This window comes from Balaenoptera physalus, assembly GCF_965194825.1.
Source record: "Balaenoptera physalus genome assembly, chromosome: 4".
Lineage (NCBI taxonomy): Eukaryota > Metazoa > Chordata > Mammalia > Artiodactyla > Balaenopteridae > Balaenoptera > Balaenoptera physalus.
The window spans coordinates 86,746,973-86,772,845 of NC_138891.1; the positions used below are offsets into that span (position 1 = coordinate 86,746,973).

At 42.5% G+C, this 25,873-nt stretch overlaps 1 protein-coding gene across 1 annotated transcript in view; it reads right to left on the reverse strand.

Annotated features, from left to right (window-relative positions):
- The window catches only part of LOC309659935 (uncharacterized protein), a 159,437-nt gene that overhangs the window by 20,855 nt on the left and 112,709 nt on the right, over positions 1 to 25,873 (reverse strand). The window contains exon 4 of the mRNA XM_082460237.1: positions 5,859 to 5,990. Within this exon, the coding sequence (XP_082316363.1) occupies positions 5,859 to 5,990 (132 nt within the window). The remainder of the gene's footprint in view (positions 1 to 5,858; positions 5,991 to 25,873) is intronic.

Here is a 25,873-nt window from a genome sequence, read left to right on the forward strand (position 1 = left end):
CACACACAAACACAGAACAAAATGTACAAATGACCAGACCACCTGCATTTTCTCAGACTTCAAGGAAGGACCCCTGTGAAAGAAGTCAGCTTCTGGAATCTGGGTTCCTGCCTTGTGCGCATCTGCTAATGCATTTGAATCTAATGAGGAGGGTGGGGTTTACCAGGCTGAATCTATAAACTCTCTAGACAAAGCCCATTCTTTAACTGTATGGGGACTTAGGGGGATATCTCACTTCCTATGCAAGGAAGAAGCTTGTAAAGGCCTGCCCAGTCCTTTGTCCCAGGCGTAAGAAGATGGACGTAGCAGGTGTCCTCCTAGGCTCTGTTAAGCAGAGGCCTGGTCTATGGAGAGGTTAGGAGGAAGAATTCAGGGAGCAGGAAGCAGACACTGTTTTCTGAACACTGGAGCACCAGCCACTTACTAGCACAAAATGCAACTCAAGTAGGAGGCCAAGGCTATCCCCACCTGCAAGGCTGCATTTGCCATCACCCAGATGAGGAAGGCTTTGCTCAAGTGGCCTGAGACCTGCACGCTTTATGCCTTTCTCCCCGCTTCAGGCCTCTCTGCGGCCTACAACTACACAGTCGGCGGTTTAAGTACACATCTGTTTTCCCTGTAACTGGGGCTTTGGGGGGCACAACCTTTCACAGGCTAGGAGGCAAGTACAGCACTGGAGAATCACACGTACATGTGGGCACAGTGTCTCCCAGACTGCCCAGTAACCTGATGAGTATGTGATCCTACAACTGCCTCTTACCGCACTCAGAATACATTCCTAAATCCTTGTTATGTTCTGCCAGGCCCCATGTGGCCTGTACCACGACATCCCCTCTAACCTCTGTGACCTTATCCCCTATGATGCCACCCTCACTCACTTATTTCCAGCCCTAGGGGCTTCCTTGTGGCACCAGCACACTCCCGCCTGCCTCTGGGCTTACTGCGCCCTTTGCCTTGGATGCTCTTGCCTCTGTCTGCATGGCTCCCTCTCACTTCATTCCAGTTCTGCTCAAATGTCACATCATTACCACCGAAGCATTCTATGTCCATTCTATCTAGAATAGCATCCTCCCTCCATCACTTATCTATTAACAGTAGGGAAAAGTGCTAATAGAACCAGGGAAGGGGATAGACAGGTAAGTGATGGAGGGAAGGTATATATAAATACATAATTACAGAAATATATATTAAAATACATAGATAGATATCATCTGTCACCCCCACTAGAATACAGGTACCAGGAGAGCAAGGATTTTGTTTTGTTCACTGCTATATCCCTGGTACCTTAAACAGTATCTAGCACACAAGGTTTAGTGAACAGTGGTGGAATGAATAAATGCCCACTCTTTCCTTTCCTGCTGGCTGATTACCTTTCAGTCCATAACTTGGAGCCTTTTCTCTCACGTCTCAATCTCTTTTTCTTACTTAAGTCTCAAGTCACTGCCATAGTTTCAGACGGAAAATGCCCTCAAACCACCTGAATCCCAACTCAGGGGACAACGGAAAGACCTGCCTGTAGAATTTCCTTGGATATAGCTGCCTCTCCATTGGACACAACCTCTTCCTCATCAATTCTGAATCCCCTGACTCAAATGAATCCTCTCTTCTTTCTACCCCATCAGAAACAGGTGGGGCTCTCTTAAAACCACTGAGGCTAGCCGTGTCTCACATGTGTGCTAACTAATGCCCCAGATGTTAAATGACCTTATCAGATATATCCAGCTGCTGACTGTGTAGGGCAGCAGTAGAAGAGCATCTCCAGGCCTCTACCATCTTGGCTCTCACACAGAGCTGTTACCATGACTATAACAAACCTCCTCCATCCTTCAGCCCCCACTTCTAACTCTACCCCAAGATTCTGTGTCCATGATACAGTCTATGAGACTGACTTGAGATGACCTGGCCTCCTGGCACCCAAATCTCCTAATTCTCCTCTCTGTGGCTGCCCATCACTCTGTCCTGCTGGACCCCAAGCAGCCCCACCATTCACCTCCCCATAGCCCAAGCCCTGGGAGCACCTGACGAATGAGGCTAATATCCTCAGAGTGACCCACCATGTGTGACCCAATGGCAGCAGAGCTTCTGACCACTCCTCTCAGTTTAGAACCTTGTATAAGCAGGACATGATCTCAAAATGCCCTAAAAAAATGAGAAAACCAAAGGACAAATCCTTAAAGCCTGAGTGGTGCTCCTTGGAAGTAAGTCAAGATGCTCTGGAGCCCAGTTTGGGGTCATAGGTGGCCAGCTTCTCTGCTCCTCTGAGGTTGTAAGGACACTGCGCAGGGGCAGTGGGGGGGGGGGGGTGTTGGCTGTTGCTTCTGCAAACTCAGATGCTGCCATCTTGGGAACTGGCGGAGGCTTTCCCGTCCTGCAGGAGGGCAGCTTTTCCTGTTCAGGTGCCTGTCTGGGATTTTGGCTTCATCTGAAGGAGGGAGCTAGGACCCATAAGGCTGGGAGGCTATGGCTGGTGAAGACGAAGAGTCAGGATGGCTCTAGCTTGTTACAGGCGCCTCATTACACACGTCTAAGCTTGACTCCCTCTCAAGCCCTGCTCAACCAAGGAGTGGTGACTGAACGACTCCCACCCCTCACTCCCACCTCCCTCAACTTCCACTGAAATGCAATGTATTGGGGGATCTTTTTCAGCTGTAATGAGTTTTTCTATAACTCCTATGCCAGAATCTTTATCTTTGAGGAAAAACAATATCAACACTATATAGACAGGAAGCATCTACATGTCCAGCAGAAGACATGACACTATGATATGCAGAGGTGAAGAAATTCAAATGTTTATGCACACATGTCATCAAAGCATCTTAGAATCCTCCTTTCACTTTCACATACACCTAGCCCGTGGAGCTTTGGACACGTTCATTCACCTACAGCAGACAAATGGATGGAGTGGATGTCAGAATAAGTCCAAGCCCTCTTACCTAGAAACATGACCAGGAGTGGAGAGGATCTGAACCCAGATTCTCACCACCTGCACCCCATCCCCCATCTGCTTTGATTCCTGATCATTCTCTAACCTGCACTAGTCACATAAGAAACAACTTATTGATTGACATTCAATATAATGTATAATCAAGAAGGTAATTATAAAAAACTCCTCTTCCATCAGAAGGCCTTTCTAAGCATGAAACAAAACTAGAGATCAGAAGTGAAAAGATTAATCAATTTGACTACATATGAACTGCCGGGTAAAAGTCCTTGATAAGCAGAAGCAAAAGACACGTGCCACACTGGGGGAAAATAGGCATCTTATATCACGAACGGTTAATTTCCCTCATGAATAAATAACTTGGAAAATAGCAATAAAAAAATCTTACCAACACAATAGAAGAAAGGGTAAAGGATATTAATAGATATTTAATAGAAAAGAATATGCAAATAGCTCTGAAATGTGTGAAAGATGAACAATCGCGTTCATAATAAGAGAAACTACTTAAAAATACACTGACAGACCATTTTTCACCTATCAAATTGACGAAGTCCAAAAAGTTTGATAAACTGAGTTGGTGAGGGTTTAGGGAAATAGGCACTTCCATACGCTGTAAGTAGAAGCACAAAATAATATATTTTATGAAGAGAAATTTGGCAATATTTATCATAATCACAAGTGTTCATACTATTTTACTCCCTTCTTGGAATTTATCCTAAAATACTCTCTCATCTGTGAAATGATGCATATATAATGCTATTTATTGCATCATTATTTTAAATAATAAAAGGTTGGAAACAAATGTCCATCAGTGGGGGCTAAATTATGATACATTTATGGAAAGAAACATTTTCAGCTTAAAAAAGAATGAGAATGCTTTTTTATGTGCTGTTATGAAAGATTTTTTTTTATGTTTTTTTTTTGGCCACGCCCCACAGCATGTGGGATCTTAGTTCCCCGACCAGGGATCAAACCCGTGCTCCCTGAATTGGAAGCGCAGAGTCTTAACCACTGGACCGCCAGGGAAGTCCCTGAAAGATTTTTAATATATATTAAGTGAAAAAAAAAGAGGTATGTAGTATATGCCATCTTTTTGTAGAACAAAGTGGGGAAAAAGGTGAACATATTTACCTGTATATAAAATAGTTATGTAAAGATACACACAAAACTGGTAATGTTGGTTGTCCTGAGCAAGAGAGCTAGGTGGCAGATGTGAGGGAGATATTTTACATATATACTTTCAAAATTCTTAAATTTTGAAACATGTGAATGTATTACCTCTTCAAAAATTTTAAAGCAATTTATTTTTGTTTTTGCGAAATATCAATTTTTAATCATCAACTTCAAAAAATTAAAATCTTGGATAAAAATCTCTTCAATAAAAGCAGCAAATAACATTAAAAAAATTATTATTCTTAACTCATGGTTGGATAAGGGAGAGAGAGATGGACCGTGTGAGAAAGTGGGAGGAATAGATGCCAGCCAGAAGACTAGGGAGGGCTGATGGGGAATGAGGCAGGAAGCAGACAAGGAGAGAGGAATGCACCCGAGAGAATCACGAATTAGGGAGAAAGGCAGGGCAGCCTCTGCTGCAGTAGGTGCCCTGGGTGGAAACGCTGCTACCGCACTTTGGCATTCACTTCTGGTGTGCTTCAGACCAGACTGTCCTTTGTTACTAGTGCTCTTTGAGACTCAGTTTATTTTTCCATGGACTTCTTGGGGTTTCTCTTGTATATAAGGAGTTGACAAAGGTTTGAGAAATTTACCTACGAAATATGGAGGGCCTCTGACCCCACCAGAGAAAATAAACAAGTGTAAAGTGGTACTTATGGGAGGATAAAATAACTGTGACTTCATGATTTGACAGGCAATATCAATAATATGAATTGTGGCTATTCAGTGAGTTTATCGGATTTACCTATATACGTATATGTATTATAAGGGGTGAGAATAACTTATAACGCCACGCAGTTTACCCCAGTACATTTTGCTTCCTTATTAATAATGATGACTGTTCCCATAACACTTTTAACAAACCTCCACTTTAGAAGGTATCGACTACACGAGAATAGTTTGCTTATGTATCTTCTCTTGTGCACTAGTTCGTGAACTCTCTGAGGGTAGTGGGCTTTATCATTCTCATCCTCGTATTCCCAAACCTAGCACATCATAGGTGATCTCTGCTGAATCTAACTCATTTCAAATTGCTAGCAGTTAGGGGTTACGTTTGGCTGCAGGCAACGACGTACCCAACAAACGGCGCCTTAAACGAGATATGACTCACAGGTGGTAGGCCAGCGTTAGTGCAGTGTCTGTTGGCAATCATCAAATATCTGGGCTGCTTCAGCATTTCTGCTCGCCAGCCTGCCATTCTGCGGTCCTTCTCTCAGGGAAAGAGGCCGGTCCCGGCGTCCACACTCGCGTCCGAAGTGCAGCGCAAAGAGCAAGAGGCCAAAGCGTGGCAATTGCTCAATACCTGACTCCAGCGAGCTCTGTTCATTATCTCATTGGCCAGAATTGGATCACGTGGCCTGCCCTGGCCACAGTGGAGTCTGGGAAGTTGAGGGGTTTAACTGATAGCACTGTTGCACCTCATAATAAAATCAAGGTTCTCTTAGTATGGAAGAAGCGGATAATGAACAGTAGTGTTGGTCACAAGTGTGTAAAGGCCAAAAACACAAACACATTTCCAACTCTGAAACCTCCCTCTCATTAGCCGTGCTTCTCCTTGTCTGTAGATTGGCACTGGTGACGTTCCACGCTTCTGCAAACCCAGCCGGTTCAGTTTGACTACAGAATGTCAGAGGCCCTGCATTACCTTCCTCCTACCCACCCCTCTTCCCGGGAGTGATGTTCCTGGCATCTTTTAAGACTCTAAATAAAATAACGTAAGTGTTTGGGGGGCAGGGGGCAGTACCTTCCCTCGACTCCATGGGCTGTCTTCAGGGTTGAGGATTGGAGGTTCCTGAGGGGCAGAAATGGACGCAAATTCCTCCTCACTCTGTTGTTCTTCTGCAATTCCAGCCCCTCCCCGCAACGCAGCAGTCCTCTGTGGATTGTATCCCGGGATTGTCTCCATCAGTGTATTTCTTACGAACATCTGGCGGCAGAACCTTGCCTGTTCGAATGCTCTGAGTCCTCTCAGACCACAGGCGTTTTCCTGGATGGTCAAGTGATCTTTCCCCTGAGTCTGAGGAGGAAATTTGTGCTGGTCTCTTGGGCTTCTTTCTGAGCAGCGGAAGGTTGTTTATTCCACATAATTAATGGACAGAGAAACTGAACCTAATTTATTTTACTCATAGGAATGCAAGTCTATTCTTTCAAGAGAAGAATGTGTGTCTTTGCCTCACCCAAGCTGACTCACAATTTCCCAAAAGGGGTAGATACACTTGGGCCAAAGTTGAGGGAAAGGAGCAATTCTCAAATAATCTAAAAGAGAGATTAAACACATTTTTAAAAGAAATCATGTTTCTGTTTTGGTCTTACCATTTTAAGCTCTTTGTGTGATCATCTAAAAATATTATTGAAAGGCATTTAATGAGGAGTTTTGGATTACGGCTATGTGTTACAGATTAGATTTCTGCGGCCTTTCAGAATTTTCTAGCTCTTTAGGAAGTCAACATTCTTTAACTTATCGTGAACCAAGATTATTGGATTTTACTCACACATCTGAAGCTAAATAGGGAACAGCACATTTTCAATGCCTGCCTGCTGTATACAGAGCAGTGTGCTAAGGACGGTGATAAATTACATAGGCTGTGGCTCCGAGACCCTGTCCAACTGCATTTGCAAAACTCTTTGCAGATGAGTTTTATGAATTCTTTATAGTAAATCAGCAAAACTTACATCCTTCTCAGCAAAGGTCATTGATTCCACACTGGTAGTAGTCATGTGTCTGCATAGTGGTAAAGGAGATAGCAGAATGGGAAAAGCATGGCTTCAGACCCAAGCGTATGTCCAGCTCTGCTGCTTGTATTAGGGAAGCTACTCCTAGCAAGTAGCCTCTCTTTGCCTGTTTCTTCATCTGTAATCCTGCCTTGTGGGGCTGCTGTTACTGAATGTACAGTTCTTGCCTCATGGCAAGGTACTTAGTAGATGATAGTTATCATTCATATGCAAAGCTTTTTCCAGTGTTTACCCTCCTCTGAAACCTGCTAAACTCAAAACAAGATGGGCATTGGTCTCAGCACTGCCTCACATGACACGGATACTGCTGTCACTGACTTGGTGTGGCGCCTCTCCTACTCTCCCCCTCCCATTTACTCTGCCTGGAACAGTTTCTCCCAGGCAGACATCATCTCCTCTGAGAAACTTCCCTTGAGCGCCAGGATTGGGCTAGGTGCCTAAGTGCCCCCAGAGCCCCCAGGGCTCACCTCCATGGCAGCCCTTAACTGACAGTTCTCTAATTGCCTGCCTCCTCTGCAGACTGTGTTTTGCTTTGTTTTGACAGGGTAAAGGTCATGGTAGCCACTCTTTTCTTTTAAACAGCTTTATTGAGGTATAATTAAAATCCCATAAAGTCCACTCATTTTCAGTGTACAATTGAATGGTTTTTCAGTAATTGTACAGAGTTGTGCAATCATCACCACAATCTATTAGTACTAGAACCACTCTACCACCCCAAAGAGACCCCTTGTGCCCATCTGCAGTCACCCCATTCCCCAGCCCCAGGGAACCACTAATCTACTTTCTATCTTGATAGATTTATCTTTTCTGGAAATTTCATATAAGTGGAATCATACAATACACATGTTTTGCATCTCAATTTCACTTAGCATGAAGTTTTTGAGTTTTATACACATTGTAGTCTGTACCAGTAATTTGTTCCTTCTTCTTGATATATAGTATTCCGTTGCATGCACACACAGGGGCTCTGCTCTTTGGACTAGTATCCTGTGGCTAGTTCAGTGCCTGCATATTACAGTAAAAGCTGAGAAAATGTGTGTTGCTTGAGTTAGGTTCACACTGTGATAACACTGAAGCTGGTCTGACATTGTAATGCACATTGTAACGAGGGAAGCAGACAAAACACACAGATACCTGTGCCATGTTTTGGCAATGTCAAGGTATTAACTAGGGGGACTCCTCAGTAGCTTCTTACCTTGCCACTCTACCTTGTGTGAATTTTTAAAATTCTCAAGTGAGAAACACCCCTTGTCCCACTCCCAGCTATTCTGACCTTACTTTCTTCTCATTTTCCATGCCAAAATTGAATGCTCATATTTGTCCCAATACATAGCGGGTATCTTATAAATATTTATTCACTTATTCAATACTTATGTAATGTGCACCTGCTGTGTACATTATTTTAGGTGCTTGGGATACTTCAGTGAACAAAATAGACAAAAATCTCTACTTTCCTAATGATGAACATTTCCACATTTGGGTATCCACAACATCAGTAATGCTTAAGAATTTGGCCCACAAAAGCCTTAACGTGATTTTCAAAAATCATTGTACCTGAGGTCAAAAGACTTGAATAAATTATTCACATAGGAAGAAATACGGAGAATTATTCAACACATAGAAAACAGATCAGCCTCAGTAATAGTGAAAGAAATTAAAATATAAACAATTTCATAGAAGTTAGTGGAAACATACAATTTTAGGTTATCAAAAAGAAATTTAAATTATTATATGCAACGTACAAAGGGTTATAGAAAACGAAAAATTCTGATAAACTGCTGATGCTATTATAAATGGATCAGGTATTTGGAAACAGATCACATCATTGATCTAGAAATTTAATTTTTTTCGTGAATGTCCAAAGGAAATAATTTAGGGGGAAAGTTATACCAGTGCTATTAATAAAAGGAAAAAACCAATATATTCCAAATGTCCCACCATTTGTGAGTAAATAAGAAACCTAAGGTATGATAGGATGGAATGCTCTTATCTACTAAAAGCAATGGGAAAAACATACACTCTGTGATACACAAAATGTATATACAAAATAACAGATTAAACAAAGGATATTATGCAAGAACTGATTGTAGCTAAATAAAACATGTACCAGAAAAGAGCATAAAGTGATACACATATTCGTATTTGAGAATTTTTTTGTGACATATATAATGGATTTTTAAAATTCAGTAGCCATTCTTCCCTGCCCCCCACCAGCCCCACCTTACATGGCAAAGCTTGATTTCCTTGCAAACATAGTCTCCACTTCTACCTCCTTTTCCAGTTCTTTACATAAGTAAATTAAGAGGACATTATTATTCTCCTTAGGTGCTGTTCCCAGGCCTGCTCCACCAGCACAGATTCCCATGAACTGAGGCAGGAATTGCCATCCATAAAGGGGGAGGGTCTTGCCCAAGGTCTCCTAGATAGTTAGTGGCCAAGATACTATAAAACATAAGTCTCAAACTTTTCACCACCGACCACAGTCCCTGGTACATAGTAGGAATCCAAGATAACGTGTTGAATGACTGACTGTCTTTTATGACAGAAAATTGATATGCCAGTATTCACGGAAATGCCCACATCCTGGGGTTCTTGGCTCTGGGTACCCAGCTGAGAGTCAACATCTGAGTATGAAAGATTTGAACTCATAGAGCAGAACCAAAAACCAAAACAAAACAACAAAACCAAAAACCAAAAACCAACAAAAAACAAGAAAAGGAAACCTAAGCAGTATTCTGCCTTGGTAGAAGGCTGCTATTCTACCTAAAATACTTGGAATAGTCCTAATTTTCAAGGATGTGCGGGCTGTCCTGCAGATCTCGGTCCTAGACCAATTTAAAGCTATGGGTTTATTTTGGTTTGTTTTAGGTGGCCTGCTGTGGCATCTTCCTCTTACGGCTGACGACTGTGTCTGGTTGAACCAACACTCGGACTCTTATTTGGATTAGAGCATAATGTTCATTGTCGTATTTTAAAAAGAAGCAGAGCTGGTATAGGAGGTCTATGGAGAACCCTGGAGGGAGACAGTGACATCTCTCACTGAAGAACTGGGGCAATAGGAAAAAAAATTGAGATGGAAAAAGGCGTCTGGCTACTTGTGTTTGTTTTGGAAGCAGTCCAGGCTAGGGGGAAAGATCTCCATTCTAATGCGCGATCCCGGGCAAGTCACTCTGATCTCAGTTTTTCCTAGGGTAAATGACAATCCCGATTAAGAAGTTTAGAGGAAGTAAACAAACTAGTAGTGGTGATGATGGTCACTGGAATTGAATTCAGCATGGCAATAACTTTAAAAAGAAGCAGTTGATGTGATGTCATTTCTTTTGAAACAACGGTAAGTAGGAGAGAGTGACCAGAGGAGGCCATGCTTATAAAGAGGAAGGGAAATGACCGGATGACAGGTTTTATACAACAAGGAGAATGAGAAAAATCTTTGGCCGGTTTCATCTTGTCCATTCACCTACCTTCCAGCTACCTCTAAACACTGAACAGTTGTGAACCTCAGCCAAAGTTTAGTCTCCCTGTTTCATCACCCTTTCCCTAATAGCATAATGTTCATCATGGGACACTGGCAAATAGCTGTGTTGAAGAGAAAGGACAACAGACGGATTTGAAAGCTTGGGTGTGGACCCGAGTTCCTCCACACATTAGCTGCGTGACCTGGAGAGGTTTTTTTCATCCCTCTCATCCCAGGTTTCCTCATCTGTAGCCAAGGGAAGAACAACCTGTTTCACCTACCACACACCCTTTACAAACTGCAAAGTGCATGACAAATGCCTTTTGTTGTTTTTCCTTAGCCTCTTTTGGCCCCAGTTTCTGCATTTGTCAAGTAGGGACAGTGACATCTATCTTACCAGGCTATTAATGGCTCTAGGTGAAAGCCCTCTGCATATAACAGGGTCTCACATTACAGCTCACCCGAGATCTACAGGCTCCAGGTTTTCTAGCACATACTGGAATATTTATTTCCAATGTGACATTCTTTCTGTCCTGTTAAATTTCACCCTCAGAGAACTTGCAGTTCCCTTGGGAAGCTAAGACCCGTTCGTGGTTTACCTGGGCCCCCTCTCTTACAGGAGCCTGCCACTCTAGGAAGCTGGGAGCCACATCTGACACAAGAAGCTCTTGCTTATCTTCTCCAAGGGGATTTAGGCAGGCCACTTACTCCAAACACTCCGGCCATGCTGATTAGAGGGCGACCCGGGACGAGATGAAAAAGGCAAGTGGACAACTAGAAGACACCAAGAAGGAGCTCGCAGACCTCCTAACAGCCCTGGGGATGCCACGTGTGAGGAGGGGCTGTGTCCCCCAGGCCTGCCGTCTCCTGTCTCGCCTCCCAAACGGATAGCCCCTTCCATTCACATCCACATACGTCTGTTCTCTGCCTCTTGAGTGGGTCTGAAACTGGAAAACATCTGCACTAGTTTCATCCGGGTGTGATTTATAAGGACTCCCTGCGGTCCCCTCTCGCCTTTCTCCTCCTCTTCACCTCTGGGGCTTGGGGGTTTCGGGATTTTTTTTTGTTTTTAAACAGGCTTGTGTTTCTTGAGACTGGGTCACCTTGATTTATTATGCCCTGGACTCATTAACAAAAGACTCTGGGACAGGTCATTTATTTTCTGAGTGGCGATTTCCTGCCTTACCCCAGCCCTACTCGGCAGGGGCCTAGTGGAGCACAGACTTACATGAGCTGCACTGTCACGGTGGGAGAACAGAATCGAGCAAGGAAGGTTCAGGGGGCAGAAAGCGTCTCTTTTCTTTAGAGCTTTTCTCCTCACTTTAATATTTCCTTTAGAGTCCCTTTTGGTAGTTCTTTTTTTCCTCCTCCAGCAAATGGGACAAAGTTTAACAAGTTAGTTGTGGGGTTGCCTTCTTAAAGGAACAAACACTGACCTTTCTTTTCCATTTCATATTTGAATTGTTTAACATTCATATACAAAAAATATTATATATATGTGTATATATACATATATACATGTATATATTACTCTCTATATAGGGTACTAGTGGGCACCCAGGCTAAGCATGAATTAGATGAATTAAACTTTATGTTCACTATGGGCAACATTTTTATCAGGCCCTTATTAAAATTATACATTCATGTTTGGGCACTAAAAACCAGAGATGTTAATAATTTAGAGATAGACCATAAGGTAAAAATGAAATCATTCAAGATTTTCAGGTAGGACCTTAAGAGGAAGATGAAAGAAATTGGCATTGCTTAGCCTGAAGATCAGAGGCTGAAGAGTGATTTATTAACTGTTTTCAGGTCTCTGGAAGGTAGTTATATATAGGAATGATGGTGACCACCTGTTTTTCTGACTGCACTAAGGAGAGAATAAGAGGAAGTAGAATTAAACTATAGCAAAGTGACAAAATAATAGTAATAAGGGTGAGTAGCCATGGCTAAAGTCTGTTAAGAAAGATGCGATACATCTGTAAGGTGGTAAAGTTGTTAGTCCCATTTTATAGATTAATGAATGGAGGCTCAGAGAGGTTAAACAATTTGCCCAAGGTCACACAGTGAGGATGTGACAGAATCAGGTCTAGCTGACTCCAGTGTATGAGAAGGCTGACTTATAGAGCAAAGAAGTGAGCCAAAACAAACAAACAAACAATCTTATCAAGTTTCCATCTAGATTGATTTGTGTTCAGAAGACAGGGGATTCAATCCCGTGAATTTAAGGCCTTGGGATTCTGTGCTATGCCTGACTCTAAGCTGGGAGGGCATTATTCTCCACTCACCCTCAGCCCAAGAGACAGACAGAGTGGGCACACCCAGCACCACTGTCCCCCCGAAGCACTCTGGAGACCTTTGGCTCTGCTTGGACTGGTCTCTGCTGCCTGTCATGGGCTGCACTCCCAGACAAAGGCTGTGGTCTAAGGAAGGCCATGGAGTTGGTGGGCGTGGATGGCTGAGGATCAGGAAAGGCATCCCCGAGCTCACAGTGCACGCCCTCCTAAAAGGCATCCCCGTGTGGGAAGGCCAGGTAAGGAGCTTCCTGAGTTTGTTCTGCTGTGAGGATTGGAATTTATCCAGAGCCACCAAAGTGTCTGGACTCCTTTTGAGGGGTGTGCAGAGGTGGGAGGGGCAGCTCCCTGCTGGATCAGTGTCCTGTGGGTGGGTCTGTTTGGGAACGGCCACGATGGAAGAGCAAAGCTATAAGACACCAGGGCTGATTTGCTGGATGGGACCGATGGCTAACATTTCCTGCACACTTACTCTGCCAGGCACGGTTTGAAGGGCAGTGAACGATCTTAGCTCATTCGATCTTTGCAACAATCCTATGAAGTCAGTTATATTATTATCCTCCTTCACAGAAGAGGAAACGAAGCACAGAAAGATCAATAACTCATTCAAGGTCAACAGCCAGGAAGGACTGGAGCTTGAATCCAGACCCAGAAACAGCCTGACCCTGAAGGCTGCATTCATGGCTTAGAGTGAGGTGCCTGGATTCCCCCACTTCCTCCCACCCACCCCTGGAGGATCTTTTGCTCTGGGGTCACTGACTCAACAACGACACGGCTTCTTGCTGCCTGGTTTGTAAGAAGTACTCACAATTGTAACCATTGTTCTAGTTTAAGCCTTTTACATTCACTCTTCCTCTGTCTCTTTCTTTATCTTAGAGAGCAAACATTTATCAAGAAGCAAACATTTTACACTCCTCAACTCAGACCTTGGGTATTTAGGGGTTAATTCTTCTCTAATTGTTCAGTTAATTACTTGGAAGGTGTAGGAGGAGGTAAAAAAGGAGGGTGGGTTTTTCCACAGTCAATCCTACTGGAAGGGGCAAGAGGACAGAACTAGTGTTTGCTAAGTGCAGACTTGAGCTAAATGTTTTCCCACTAGTTACTTCATTTCCAGCCTCCTAGCAGTCCTTTGAGTTAGGTGTCATCAGCACAATTTTACAAATGAGGGAGGTCAGGTAATTTGCCTGAGGTCACGCTGCCTGTGTACAAAGAGGCTGGGATCTGAACCCCAGAATGTCCCCCTCCAGAGCTGTGCCCAAGACACCATCCACCACTCAGTGCAAAGCACAAGACAGAGAGGCTCAAAAAGGCTCAGCCAGCGGTGCGGTGGAGAGCACAGAGACGCTGCAGACCCTGGCAGCATCCTCGAGCTCACGTGGAGCTCAACCCTCCTGCTCTCCTGGCAGGATTTCAACCTTTGGTGTGTGGAGCAGCAAACTGGACAAACAAGAAGCCATCATTTCTGGGTTCTGCTCTGCCAGAGGCCTGGGCTATGACAAGATGGTTAATGCAAAGTTTGGCATGCCTTCCCTTCTTAATTTAGGCCTCCTCCCAGGAGGGAAGCCAGAGGCAGGGAGGGGAACATGAGAAAGGGAAAGGAAAAATAATAAGAGATAAGTGAGAAAAGAGAATATTTATAGGGCTTGGGACATCTAATGGAAACCAGCTGCCTGATTGGGGGTGGGCATGGGGGGTTCTCTGGTCTTGCCTACAAGGGATTATTAGGCCTTCTTTTGTACGCACCTGTGTGTGGAGGGATGTCCGAGCAGAGAGGGAGGGAGAGAGGAAAGAGAGACAGAGACAGAGACAGAGAAGGGAGCCAGGAGGCCTGGGGGAGGGCTGTGCACTTGGAACATTGGACATGAGAGAGCTGATATCCCCTCCTGGCCTCACCACCCCCACCCCCCAATCTTCATTTTAAACTGGAGCTGATTCAAACCTGCTGCTTTGGAAAGAGGCCATGAGCATAGTCTCCAACAGAAAGATGATCCGCGAGGGGATGTGAGTGTGAGAGAGCAGGGCAATCAGAAAGAATGAGAAAATGAGACAAGGGAATGGAAAAGGTGAATAAACAGAGGACGACGAAGGAGGGAGAAAGACTGAAAGATTAAAATGTTGGGCTGAGTGGGGAGCTTGAAGAGAAGGGAGTGACTGAAAGCCTCGAGTTGGAGCAAGTCCAGAGCTGACCCTTCTGGGCCCTGTTCTCTCTCACAGATGCAGAGGGTTGCAATAAAGATGTGTCTGTTGGAGATTTTCCAGGTCTCTTTCCCATAAATCTGTATTTTCTTCTTAATTAAGGTCTTCTGGACCAAAGGTGTCATCCAAGAATTGTGTAAAGAACACAAAGATAGGAAGAGGTATCATCGATGGGAAAAGTATGATAATTAAGGGCCAGCATCTGGGGCACACATTGAGAAAGACAGCAGTTAACAGCAAGGTACTTTCCAGAGGCCAAGTGGTCCTGAAACTAAAGCCTCAAGTGTTGGACCCTACCTTTTATTTCTGGCTCTTACTTAGGTTCTTGGGAGAGGATATGCCCATGAACCGTGGAGTCGAGCGCCATGTGTTTTTAACTGACATGAGTTCAATAATATGTGTTAGGAAAAGAAAACAAAAGAAAGAAAAGAAAAAGAAAGAAAGAAAGAAGGAAAGGAGGGAGGGTCATTTAAATAGTGAGGATGATTTGCCCATCTTTCAACTCAATGAGTAGTGTTAGATGAGCTGAAATGAGAGATGTGAATCTACTCTTCCCTTGTTCCTTTCTGATCTTGGTTCCTAGATGTATCTCATAATATGATCTGATTGTGTTTAAAGAAATAATTTATTTTATAAAACATGATCCTTTAAATAAAGGACTACTGCTTTATCTCCTACCCAACTGAAGGAAAACATCCACAAAATTATGTTGCATGTGTTGAAAGCTGGTATAACAATGAAAGATGGTATAAAAATGGTGGGGCTTCCCTGATGGCTCAGTGGTTGAGAGTCTGCCTGCCAAGGCAGGGGACACGGGTTCGAGCCCTGGTCTGGGAAGATCCCACATGCCGCGGAGCAACTAGGCCCGTGAGCCACAACTACTGAGCCTGCGCGTCTGGAGCCTGTGCTCTGCCACAAGAGAGGCTGCGATAGTGAGAGGCCCGCGCACCGCGATGAAGAGTGGCCCCCACTTGCCGCAACTAGAGAAAGCCCTTGCACAGAAACGAAGACCCAAACACAGCCATAAATAAATAAATAAATACTTTAAAAAAAAAAAGGAAAAAAAAAGTTTAAAAAAAAATGGTGTAACAACTTGTTGAAAGACGGTATAACAGGAAATTTAAGGGATTTTTCAAAAGTCATTTTAATTAGACTTTTTTTCCACCTAAAAGTGCTGCGTTTAGACTTCACTGTCCATTGGGGTTGGTGAGTGTGTGAAAATATTGAGAGTATTTGGACTTATGGTTGGTTAATGGACTGTTTTCTCCTGATTATCCAGCAAGTCCATAGGTATATAATAAATTGAGAGAGCTCCACAGACCTTTGAACTCAGGCAGAGCCATAAGAGGGGGCCAGTTGAAACTCTCTCCTTTCAACTGTCTTTTCCTCTCATCATATACACTCAATTCCTGTCCCTTAGTTTGAAACAAGTGGCTGCCTTGCTATCCTCTGGCACCACCCTATATGTTATAGTGGGTCCTGTGCACTGTCACCATCTCACAAAGACAAGCCTCTAGCTCCCTCGCTATCTCAAGGTGGTCTTCCCTTGTGTTTGTCCAGCTCATTCACTTATTGATCCTCTTCATTAACTCAGCAACAAGTTTTCTGCGCCAGAAGGATTAGAGAGAAAGTCAGTTCAAAGCCCATGCTAGCAAGAACAGCAACTTTCCTTTAGGAAAGAATCATTACTACTGCTTTAAGAATTTCAGGGAAAAAAAAAGCAGACTTCCAAATAAAAGGCAGGGATGTTGTCCCTTTTGGGAAGAAATTCCTGATCAAATTGTCAGATAGGTTCTGTCACAGACAACCTCTTCCGACTGGCAGATTACAGCTCTGCAGCAGCCTCACCTTGCTCATGGAAGCATCTGGCTTCTAGAACTGGCGTCCTTGATCATCCACAGATTATACATTCTTATGATTTGGAAAACTTCTATCCCATTAACTCAACCAGAAATCCTAAGACACTGGGCAGAGAAGGGATTTTGAGAGTACTTAAATCTCCCTACTTTGACTTCCAGGTCAGACTGCTGCTGGATCCTTATTCTTCAAGAATCACCCGGAATGTGATTCTCAACCTTTCAAAGTAATGTTAGAGAAGATGCCTTGGCACTTTATAATTTTGTGTGCTGAACTCTGCTGGTTTGGTACTTTTTGATCCACTATGTTCCATATTTCCAGGTCATTCTTTAGATTACATAATCTTTTAAATTTTTACTTATTTCTCAGTAGACCCACTGCCTTTAAAAAAAAATAGCCATCTCTATTTTTGTCTTGATGAACTGTAAAAACATCTCCCACCATTCCTTCCATCCTATGACCAGTCCTCTCTTCTCTAAACTTTCTACTATTGTCTTCTCATTTATATGTGTTTTACACAAAATGCTAGATATAGGTCAATCACTATGATTATGCTAGTCAGTGCGTGTTAGTAGGAAAACATAGACATAATTCATATTTTTCAATGGCAAGAACATTATGTGGGGCATTGGCACTTGAACTTCTTATTCTTACCACGTGAGTTGGTCTAAATGGAAACATTAATTTATTTAAGCAGTCTAGCATACCTAGATGTCAATTTGAATAAAAGGTTTTCACGACCCGAGAAATGGAAAATACAAGGGTCCCACATACTATGTGAAATATATAGGACCATGGTGTTTCATGGCCTGCATTTAGGTCCTAGAGAAAGTTGACTGCCTTTAAGGCCATTAAGTACCTCTACTGTGACAACTCATGCCATGGGAAACTCCAGAGGTACACTGATCTGGGTGTGAGGTGACTTTTTTTAAGGATCCACTACCACTTCTACTGGGTGAATGGCCAATGATAGAGATAAGGAAAACAAGAACAGTGGCAGATTTGGGGCAAGAGATGAGTATAATTTTGGTCCGTGATTGAACCAGCTATAAATTTATTTAACCATACTTCTAACCAGTCAACTTTTCTCCATTTGACGTGAAAATTCATGGAGGTTTTGCCAGATTCTTTGCAGATAAACCTTTTCTATGCGTTCCCTAATCTCCCGGCCTCAACCATAGAATGCTCCCTCCTGTCTAGAGACTCCCAAACAATCATGGATGGGGTTGGAATGGTGCATGGAAGCTGAAGGTTGTGAGAAGTGTTGCACCAACCACTGAGTTCCCTCAGTAGATCCTTCCGGTCTGACTCTTCCACACATTGGCTCCTAACATACTCCTTTACACCCTCTTCTCCTTGAGTAGTCTCTCCACCTGAAATTCCCTCACTTCTCTTTGCGTGACTGAGTCCTGCTCATTCTTCAAGATTCAAATTCATTTCCTCTTTCTTGACGATGCAGTTCACCATAATTTCCCCTCAAACAGCTTGTAGTGCCTACCTGTCCTCTGTCTTAGGTTTCTGTACTGTGCAATAATCTCTGCTAGGTTTCTGGGTGTTTAGGAGCCAGCCAGTGTGAATGGGTTCTGTAAGTCCCCTGATAGAGAAGTTGTAGAATAATCACACTGGACATGGAAGAGATAAACTGTGGGACTGAGGGGCTCACATGAGAATGGGTAACCGATATGCTCTTCCTTCATGGGAAGATATTTAGCACAGATAGCATCCTTCTGTTCCTTCTCCCTTCTTTCTCCCAGAGGGAGAATGAGCAGACCCGGGCTTGAACCCAAGGAGACCAGACTGACCTAGATGGGGAAGACTGGGCTGAGCTGTAGTAAGGTGTTTGCAGTTTATAAACAAGTCCTGACATCCCAACTTGAGTGCTGGCAAACAATGTTATCAGCCCAGAAAGTTCTCAGAGATACACCAAGGCCCCAGGCTAAACTGCAAGGTAGGCAAAACTCTTCCCCACTCCTCCTCGCACCCCTGCAGTTCCCCAACACCCTGGATACCCTCATACTGCTTTTCTGGGGCCTTTGTCTCTAACTGGGCCTGATCATCATAAGGAACCTACAAGGTAAAGTCAGTCTTTCCTTCTACTTACCAGGTACAGCTCTCTTAAGATCAGGTGATCAATTGGCTTTATATTTCCAAGAGTATTCTGGACTAGAACTTCCACTAAACTGGTGTAATTTGGTAGGGGACATATTGAGAGGTTAATGGCTTTGTCTCTCTCTATCAGCTGCACCCCCCTCCCGAAACTAGACTTTGAATAAAATAACTAGATCATGTATTCTCTGACTTAGCATTTGGTTTCCTTTCTCCCAGATCTCTTTTGCCCCTTCATCTTCTAACCAGCCAGAGTGCCCCTCATGGGAAAGACTAAGAGTTGGTACAGAGACTGTTGGAAACTGCAGGTGATCCCAAAACAGAGAATCTCCTGAATGCCCTATTAGTGTAAGCTTCTGGAGGACTATCTTTCACAGGGTCCTGAAGCCTTTGGAAGAGACCTTCACTGTCTCTTCTAACACTCAGTGCAGGATAACCTTCTACAATGTCCTCAGTTGGCAGCAGCCAGCTTTGGATGAAATACTTCCTCTGAGGGGAAGTTTAGTTCTTTCCAAGGCAGCCTGTTCCATTGTCCAAGAGCTGTACTTGTTGGAAAGCTCTTTTTACATAAAGCAGAAGTTCAGTTCCAGTTTTACATTTTAAGGGATGTGGAATACAGTGCCTCTTCTCCATGACAACCCTTCAAATTACTGAAAGGCAATTGTGGTTCTCACTACCTCTCTCCTTCCCTCCCTCCCCCTTCACATACGCACACACACACGCATATGCACATGCGTGTGTGCCCGCACACACACTCCTTTAGGTTAGACATTTACACTCCCTTAATGCTCCTCATCTGACATGGTTTCAGACTTTACTACCCTTGATCCCCTTCTCTTCTCTGGACATTTGACTTTGTTAATATCTCTTTTAAAGTTTGGCCCTCAAAGTTGGCTATGTTCCATTTCTAGAAATGTGCTGGTGTTGAGACTCTATCCTACCTTGATCTTGATTTGATTGAAGTTAAGTATTTCTTATTTACCTAGTATGTGTCAGCCCCATCCATTAACAAGGAACCTGTCTTCAAGGAATTTTTTTTTCATCCACTGGGTGACAGTAGCTCACACTGAGACTGTTAGCTATTAAAAATCCCAAAGGTTCTTTGCTGCGAGAACCTTCATCACACAAAGATTCCCCATCCTATTTTATACAAATATAATTCACATTCACCTATGGCTTCTTTTTCTGTTTGTCATTAGGCAGATATTTTTTCCTTTTCAATTATATGCTTCTCCGGGGTCAGGTAAGAGCTTAGTGATGGTTTTACCTGCTTTCAATCACTTGATGGGTTTATTATTTAGGGTAGGCTGAACTACTATCACAAATACACCTTAAATAAAGGCTCAAGCACAATAGAAGTTTGTTTCTCATATAACTGTTCAAGGCAGGTGCTCCTGGCTGGAGCAGAGCTCTCTTCCATAAAGGTGGTTAAGGAACCCAGGCTTCTTAGACCCCTGTGACTGCCAACCCTTAGGGCCACATCATCCAGCACACAGAAACTGTGTGGGACAACAGAGAAGAATTTTTATCACATAGGCCTTTAAAGAGTATACAGATATCCTATGAGCTTTACCTTCGTATCAAAAGCTCCCAGAGGCCCAGAATCAAGATGGCAGAGTAAAAGGATGTTCTCTCACTCCCTCTTGCGAGAACACCAGAATTACAACTGACTGCTGAACAATCATCAACAGGAAGACACTGGAACTCACCAAGGAAGATACCCCACATCCAAAGACAACAGAGAAGCCACAATGAGACGGTAGCAGGGGCGCAATCACAGTAAAATCAAATCCCATAACTGCTGGATGGGTGACTCACAAACTGGAGAACACTCATACCACAGAAGTCCACTCACTGGAGTGAAGGTTCTGAGCACCACGTCAGGCTTCCCAACCTGGGGGTCCGGCAACGGGAGGAGGAATTCCTAGAGAATCAGACTTTGGAGGTTAGCGGGATTTGATTGTAGAACTCTGACAGGACTGGGGGAAACAGAGACTCCATTCTTGGAAGGCACACACAAAGCAGTGTGCGCATCAGACCCAGGGGAAGGAGCAGTGACCCCATAGAAGATTGAACCAGACCTACCTGCTAGTGTTGGAGGGTCTACTGCAGAGGTGGGGGGCGGCTGTGTCTCACCGTGAAGACAAGGACACTGGCAGCAGAACTTCTGGGAAGTACTCCTTGGCGTGAGCCCTCCCAGAGTCCACCATTGGTCCCACCAAGGAGCCACGGTGGGCTCCAGTGTCGGGTTGCCTCAGGCCAAACAAGCAACAGGAAGGGAACCCAGACCCACCAATCAGCAGAGAAGCAGATTAAAGTTTTACTGAGCTCTGCCCACCAGAGCAACACCCAGCTCTACCCACCACCAGTCCCTCCCATCAGGAAACTTGCTCAAGCCTCTTAGATAGCCTCATCTACCAGAGGGCAGACAGCAGAAGCAAGAAGAACTACAATCCTGCAGCCTGTGGAACAAAAACCACATTCACAGAAAGATAGACAAGATGAAAAGGCAGAGGGCTATGTACCAGATGAAGGAACAAGGTAAAATCCCAGAAAAACAACTAAATGAAGTGGAGATAGGCAACCTTCCAAAAAAAGAATTCAGAATAATGATAGTGAAGATGATCCAAGACCTCGGAATAAGAATGGAGGCAAAGACTGAGAAGATGCAAGAAATGTTTAACAAAGACTTGGGAGAATTAAAAGAACAAACAAACAGAGATGAACAATACAATAACTGAAATGAAAACTACACTAGAAGGAATCAATAGCAGAATAACAGAGGCAGAAGAACGGACAAGTGACCTGGAAGACAGAATGGTGGAATTCACTGCTGCAGAACAGAATAAGGACAAAACAATGAAAAGAAATGAAGACAGCCTAAGAGACTTCTGGGACAACATTAAATGTAACAACATTCGCATTATAGGGGTCCCAGAAGGAGAAAAGAGAGAGAAAGGACCCGAAAAAATATTTGAAGAGACTATAGTCGAAAATTTCCCTAACATGGGAAAGGAAATAGCCACCCAAGTCCAGGAAGTGCAGAGAGTCCCATAGAGGTTAAACCCAAGGAGAAACATGCTGAGACACTTAGTAATCAAATTGGCAAGTATTAAAGACAAAGAAAAATTATTGAAAGCAGCAAGGGAAAAATGACAAATAACATACAAGGGAACTCCCATAAGGTTAACAGCTGAGTTCTCAGCAGAAACTCTACAAGCCAGAAGGGAGTGGCATGATACACTTAAAGTGATGAAAAGGAAGAAGCTACAACCAAGATTACTCTACCCAGCAAGGATCTCATTCAGATTCGATGGAGAAATCAAAAGCTTTACAGACAAGCAAAAGCTAAGAGAATTCAGCACCACCAAACCAGCTCTACAACAAATGCTAAAGGAACTTCTCTAAGTGGGAAACACAAGAGAAGAAAAGGACCTACAAAAACAAACCCAGAACAATTAAGAAAATCGTCATAGGAACATACATATCGATAATTACCTTAAACGTGAATGAATTAAATGCTCCAACCAAAAGACACAGGCTCACTGAGTGGATACAAAAACAAGACCCATATATATGCTGTCTACAAGAGGCCCACCTCAGACCTAGGGACACATACAGACTGAAAATGAGGGGATGGAAAAAGATATTCCATGCAAATGGATATCAAAAGAAAGCTGGAGTAGCAATACTCATATCAGACAAAATAGACTTTAAAATAAAGAATGTTACAAGAGACAAGGAAGGACACTACAAAATGACCAAGGGATCAATCCAAGAAGAAGATATAACAATTATAAATATATATGCACCCAACATAGGAGCACCTCAATACATAAGGCAACTGCTAACAGCTCTAGAAGAGGAAAACGACAGTAACACAGTAATAGTGGGGGAATTTAACACCTCACTTACACCAATGGACAGATCATCCAAAATGAAAATAAATAAGGAAACAGAAGCTTTAAATGACACAATAGACCAAATAGACTTAATTGATATTTATAGGACATTCCATCCAAAAACAGCAGATTACACTTTCTTCTCAAGTGCACATGGAACATTCTCCAGGATAGATCACATCTGGGTCACAAATCAAGCCTCAGTAAATTTAAGAAAATTGAAATCATATCAAGCATCTTTTCTGACCACAATGCTATGAGATTAGAAATGAATTACAGGGGAAAAAACGTAAAAAACACAAACACATGGAGGCTAAACAATACGTTACTAAATAACCAAGACATCACTGAAGAAATCAAAGAGGAAATCAAAAAATACCTAGAGACCAATGACAATGAAAACACAACGATCCAAAACCTATGGGATGCAGCAAAAGCAGTTCTAAGAGGGAAGTTTATAGCTATACAAGCCTACCTCAAGAAACAAGAAAAATCTCAAGTAAACAATCTAACCTTACACCTAAAGGAACTAGAGAAAGAAGAACAAACAAAACCCAAAGTTAGCAGAAGGAAAGAAATCATAAAGATCAGAGCAGAAATAAATGAAATAGAAACAAAGAAAACAATAGCAAAGATCAACAAAACTAAAAGCTGGTTCTTTGAGAAGATAAACAAAACTGATAAACCATTAGCCAGACTCATCAAGAAAAAGAGGGAGAGGATTCAAATCAATAAAATTAGAAATGAAAAAAGGAGAAGTTACGAAAGACACGGCAGAAATACATAGCACCCTAAGAGACTACTACAAGCAACTCTATGCCAAAAAAATCGACAACCTGGAAGAAATGGACAAATTCTTAGAAAGGTATAACCTTCCAAGACTGAACCAGGACGATATAGAAAATATGAACAGACCAATCACAAGTAATGAAATTGAAACTGTGATTAAAAATCTGCCAACAAACAAAAGTCCAGGACCAGATGGCTTCAAGGTGAATTGAATCAAACATTTAGAGAAGAGCTAACACCCATCCTTCTCAAACTCCTCCAAAAAATTGCAGAGGAAGGAACACTCCCAAACTCATTCTATGAGGCCACCATCACCCTGATACCAAAACCAGACAAAGACACTACAAAAAAAGAAAATTACAGACCAATATCACTGATGAATATAGATGCAAAAATCCTCAACAAAATACTAGCAAACAGAATCCAGCAACACATTAAAAGGATCATACACCATGATCAAGTGGGATTTATCCCAGGGATGCAAGGATTCTTCAATATACGCAAATCAATCAATGTGATACACCACATTAACAAATGGAAGAATAAAAACCATATGATCGTCTCAATAGATGCAGAAAAAGCTTTTGACAAAACTCAACACCTATTTATAAAAATGCTCCAGAAAGTGGGCATAGAGGGAACCTACCTCAAGATAATAAAGGCCATATATGACAAACCCACAGCAAATATCATTCTCAATGGTGAAAAACTGAAAGCATTTCCTCTAAGATCAGGAATAAGACAAGGATGTCCACTCTCACCACTATTATTCAACATAGTTTTGGAAGTCCTAGCCATGGCAATCAGAGAAGAAAAAGAAATAAAAGGAATACAAGTTGGAAAAGAAGAAGTAAAACTGTCATTGTTTGCAGATGACATGATACTATCCAAAGAGAATCCTAAAGATGCCACCAGAAAACTACTAGAGCTAATCAATGAATTTGGTAAAGTTGCAGGATACAAAATTAATGCACAGAAATCTCTGGCATTCCTATACACTAATGATGAAAAATCTGAAAGAGAAATTAAGGAAACACTCCCATTTACCACTGCAACAAAAAGAATCAAACACCTAGGAATAAACCTACCTAGGGAGACAAAAGACCTGTACAGAAAACTATAAGACACTGATGAAAGAAATTAAAGATGATACCAACAGATGGAGAGATATACCATGTTCTTGGATTGGAAGAATCAACATTGTGAAAATGACTATACTAACCAAAGCAATCTACAGATTCAATGCAATCCCTATCAAATTACCAATGGCATTTTTTACACAACTAGAACAAAAAATCTTAAAATTTGTATGGAGACACAAAAGACCCCGAATAGCCAAAGCAGTCTTGAGGGAAAAAAATGGAGCTGGATGAATCAGACTCCCTGACTTCAGACTATACTACAAAGCTACAGTAATCAAGACAATATGGTACTGACACAAAAACAGAAACATAGATCAATAGAAGATGATAGAAAGCCCAGAGATAAACCCACGCACCTATGGTCAACTAATCTATGACAAAGGAGGCAAGGGTATACAATGGAGAACAGACAGTCTCTTCAATAAGTGGTGCTGGGAAAACTGGACAGCTACATGTACAAGAATGAAATTAGAACACTCCCTAACACCATACACAAAAACAAACTCAAAATGGATTAGAGACCTAAATGTAAGACTGGACAGTATAAAACTCTTAGAGGAAAACATAGGAAGAACACTCTTTGACATAAATCACAGCAAGATCTTTTTTGATCCACCTCCTAGAGTAATGGAAATAAAAACAAAAATAAACAAATGGGACCTAATGAAACTTCAAAGCTTTTGCACAGCAAAGGAAACCATAAACAAGACGAAAAGACTACCCTCAGAATGGGAGAAAATATTTGCAAACGAATCAACGGACAAAGGATTAATCTCCAAAATATATAAACAGCTCATTCAGCTCAATATTAAAGAAACAAACACCCCAATCCAAAAATGGGCAGAAGACCTAAATAGACATTTCTCCAAAGAAGACATACAGACGGCCACGAAGCACATGAAAAGATGCTCAACATCACTAATTATTAGAGAAATGCAAATCAAAACTACAATGAGGTATCACCTCACACCAGTTAGAATGGGCATCATCAGAAAATCTACAAACAACAAATGCTGGAGAGGGTGTGGAGAAAAGGGAACCTTCTTGCACTGTTGGTGGGAATGAAAATGGATACAGCCACTATGGATAACAGTATGGAGATTCCTTAAAAAACTAAAAATAGAATTATCATATGATCCAGCAATCCCACTACTGGGCACGTACCCAGAGAAAACCATAATTCAGAAAGACACATGCACCCGAATGTTCATTGCAGCACTATTTACAATAGTCAGGTCATGGAAGCAACCTAAATGCCCATCGACAGACGAATGGATAAAGAAGAT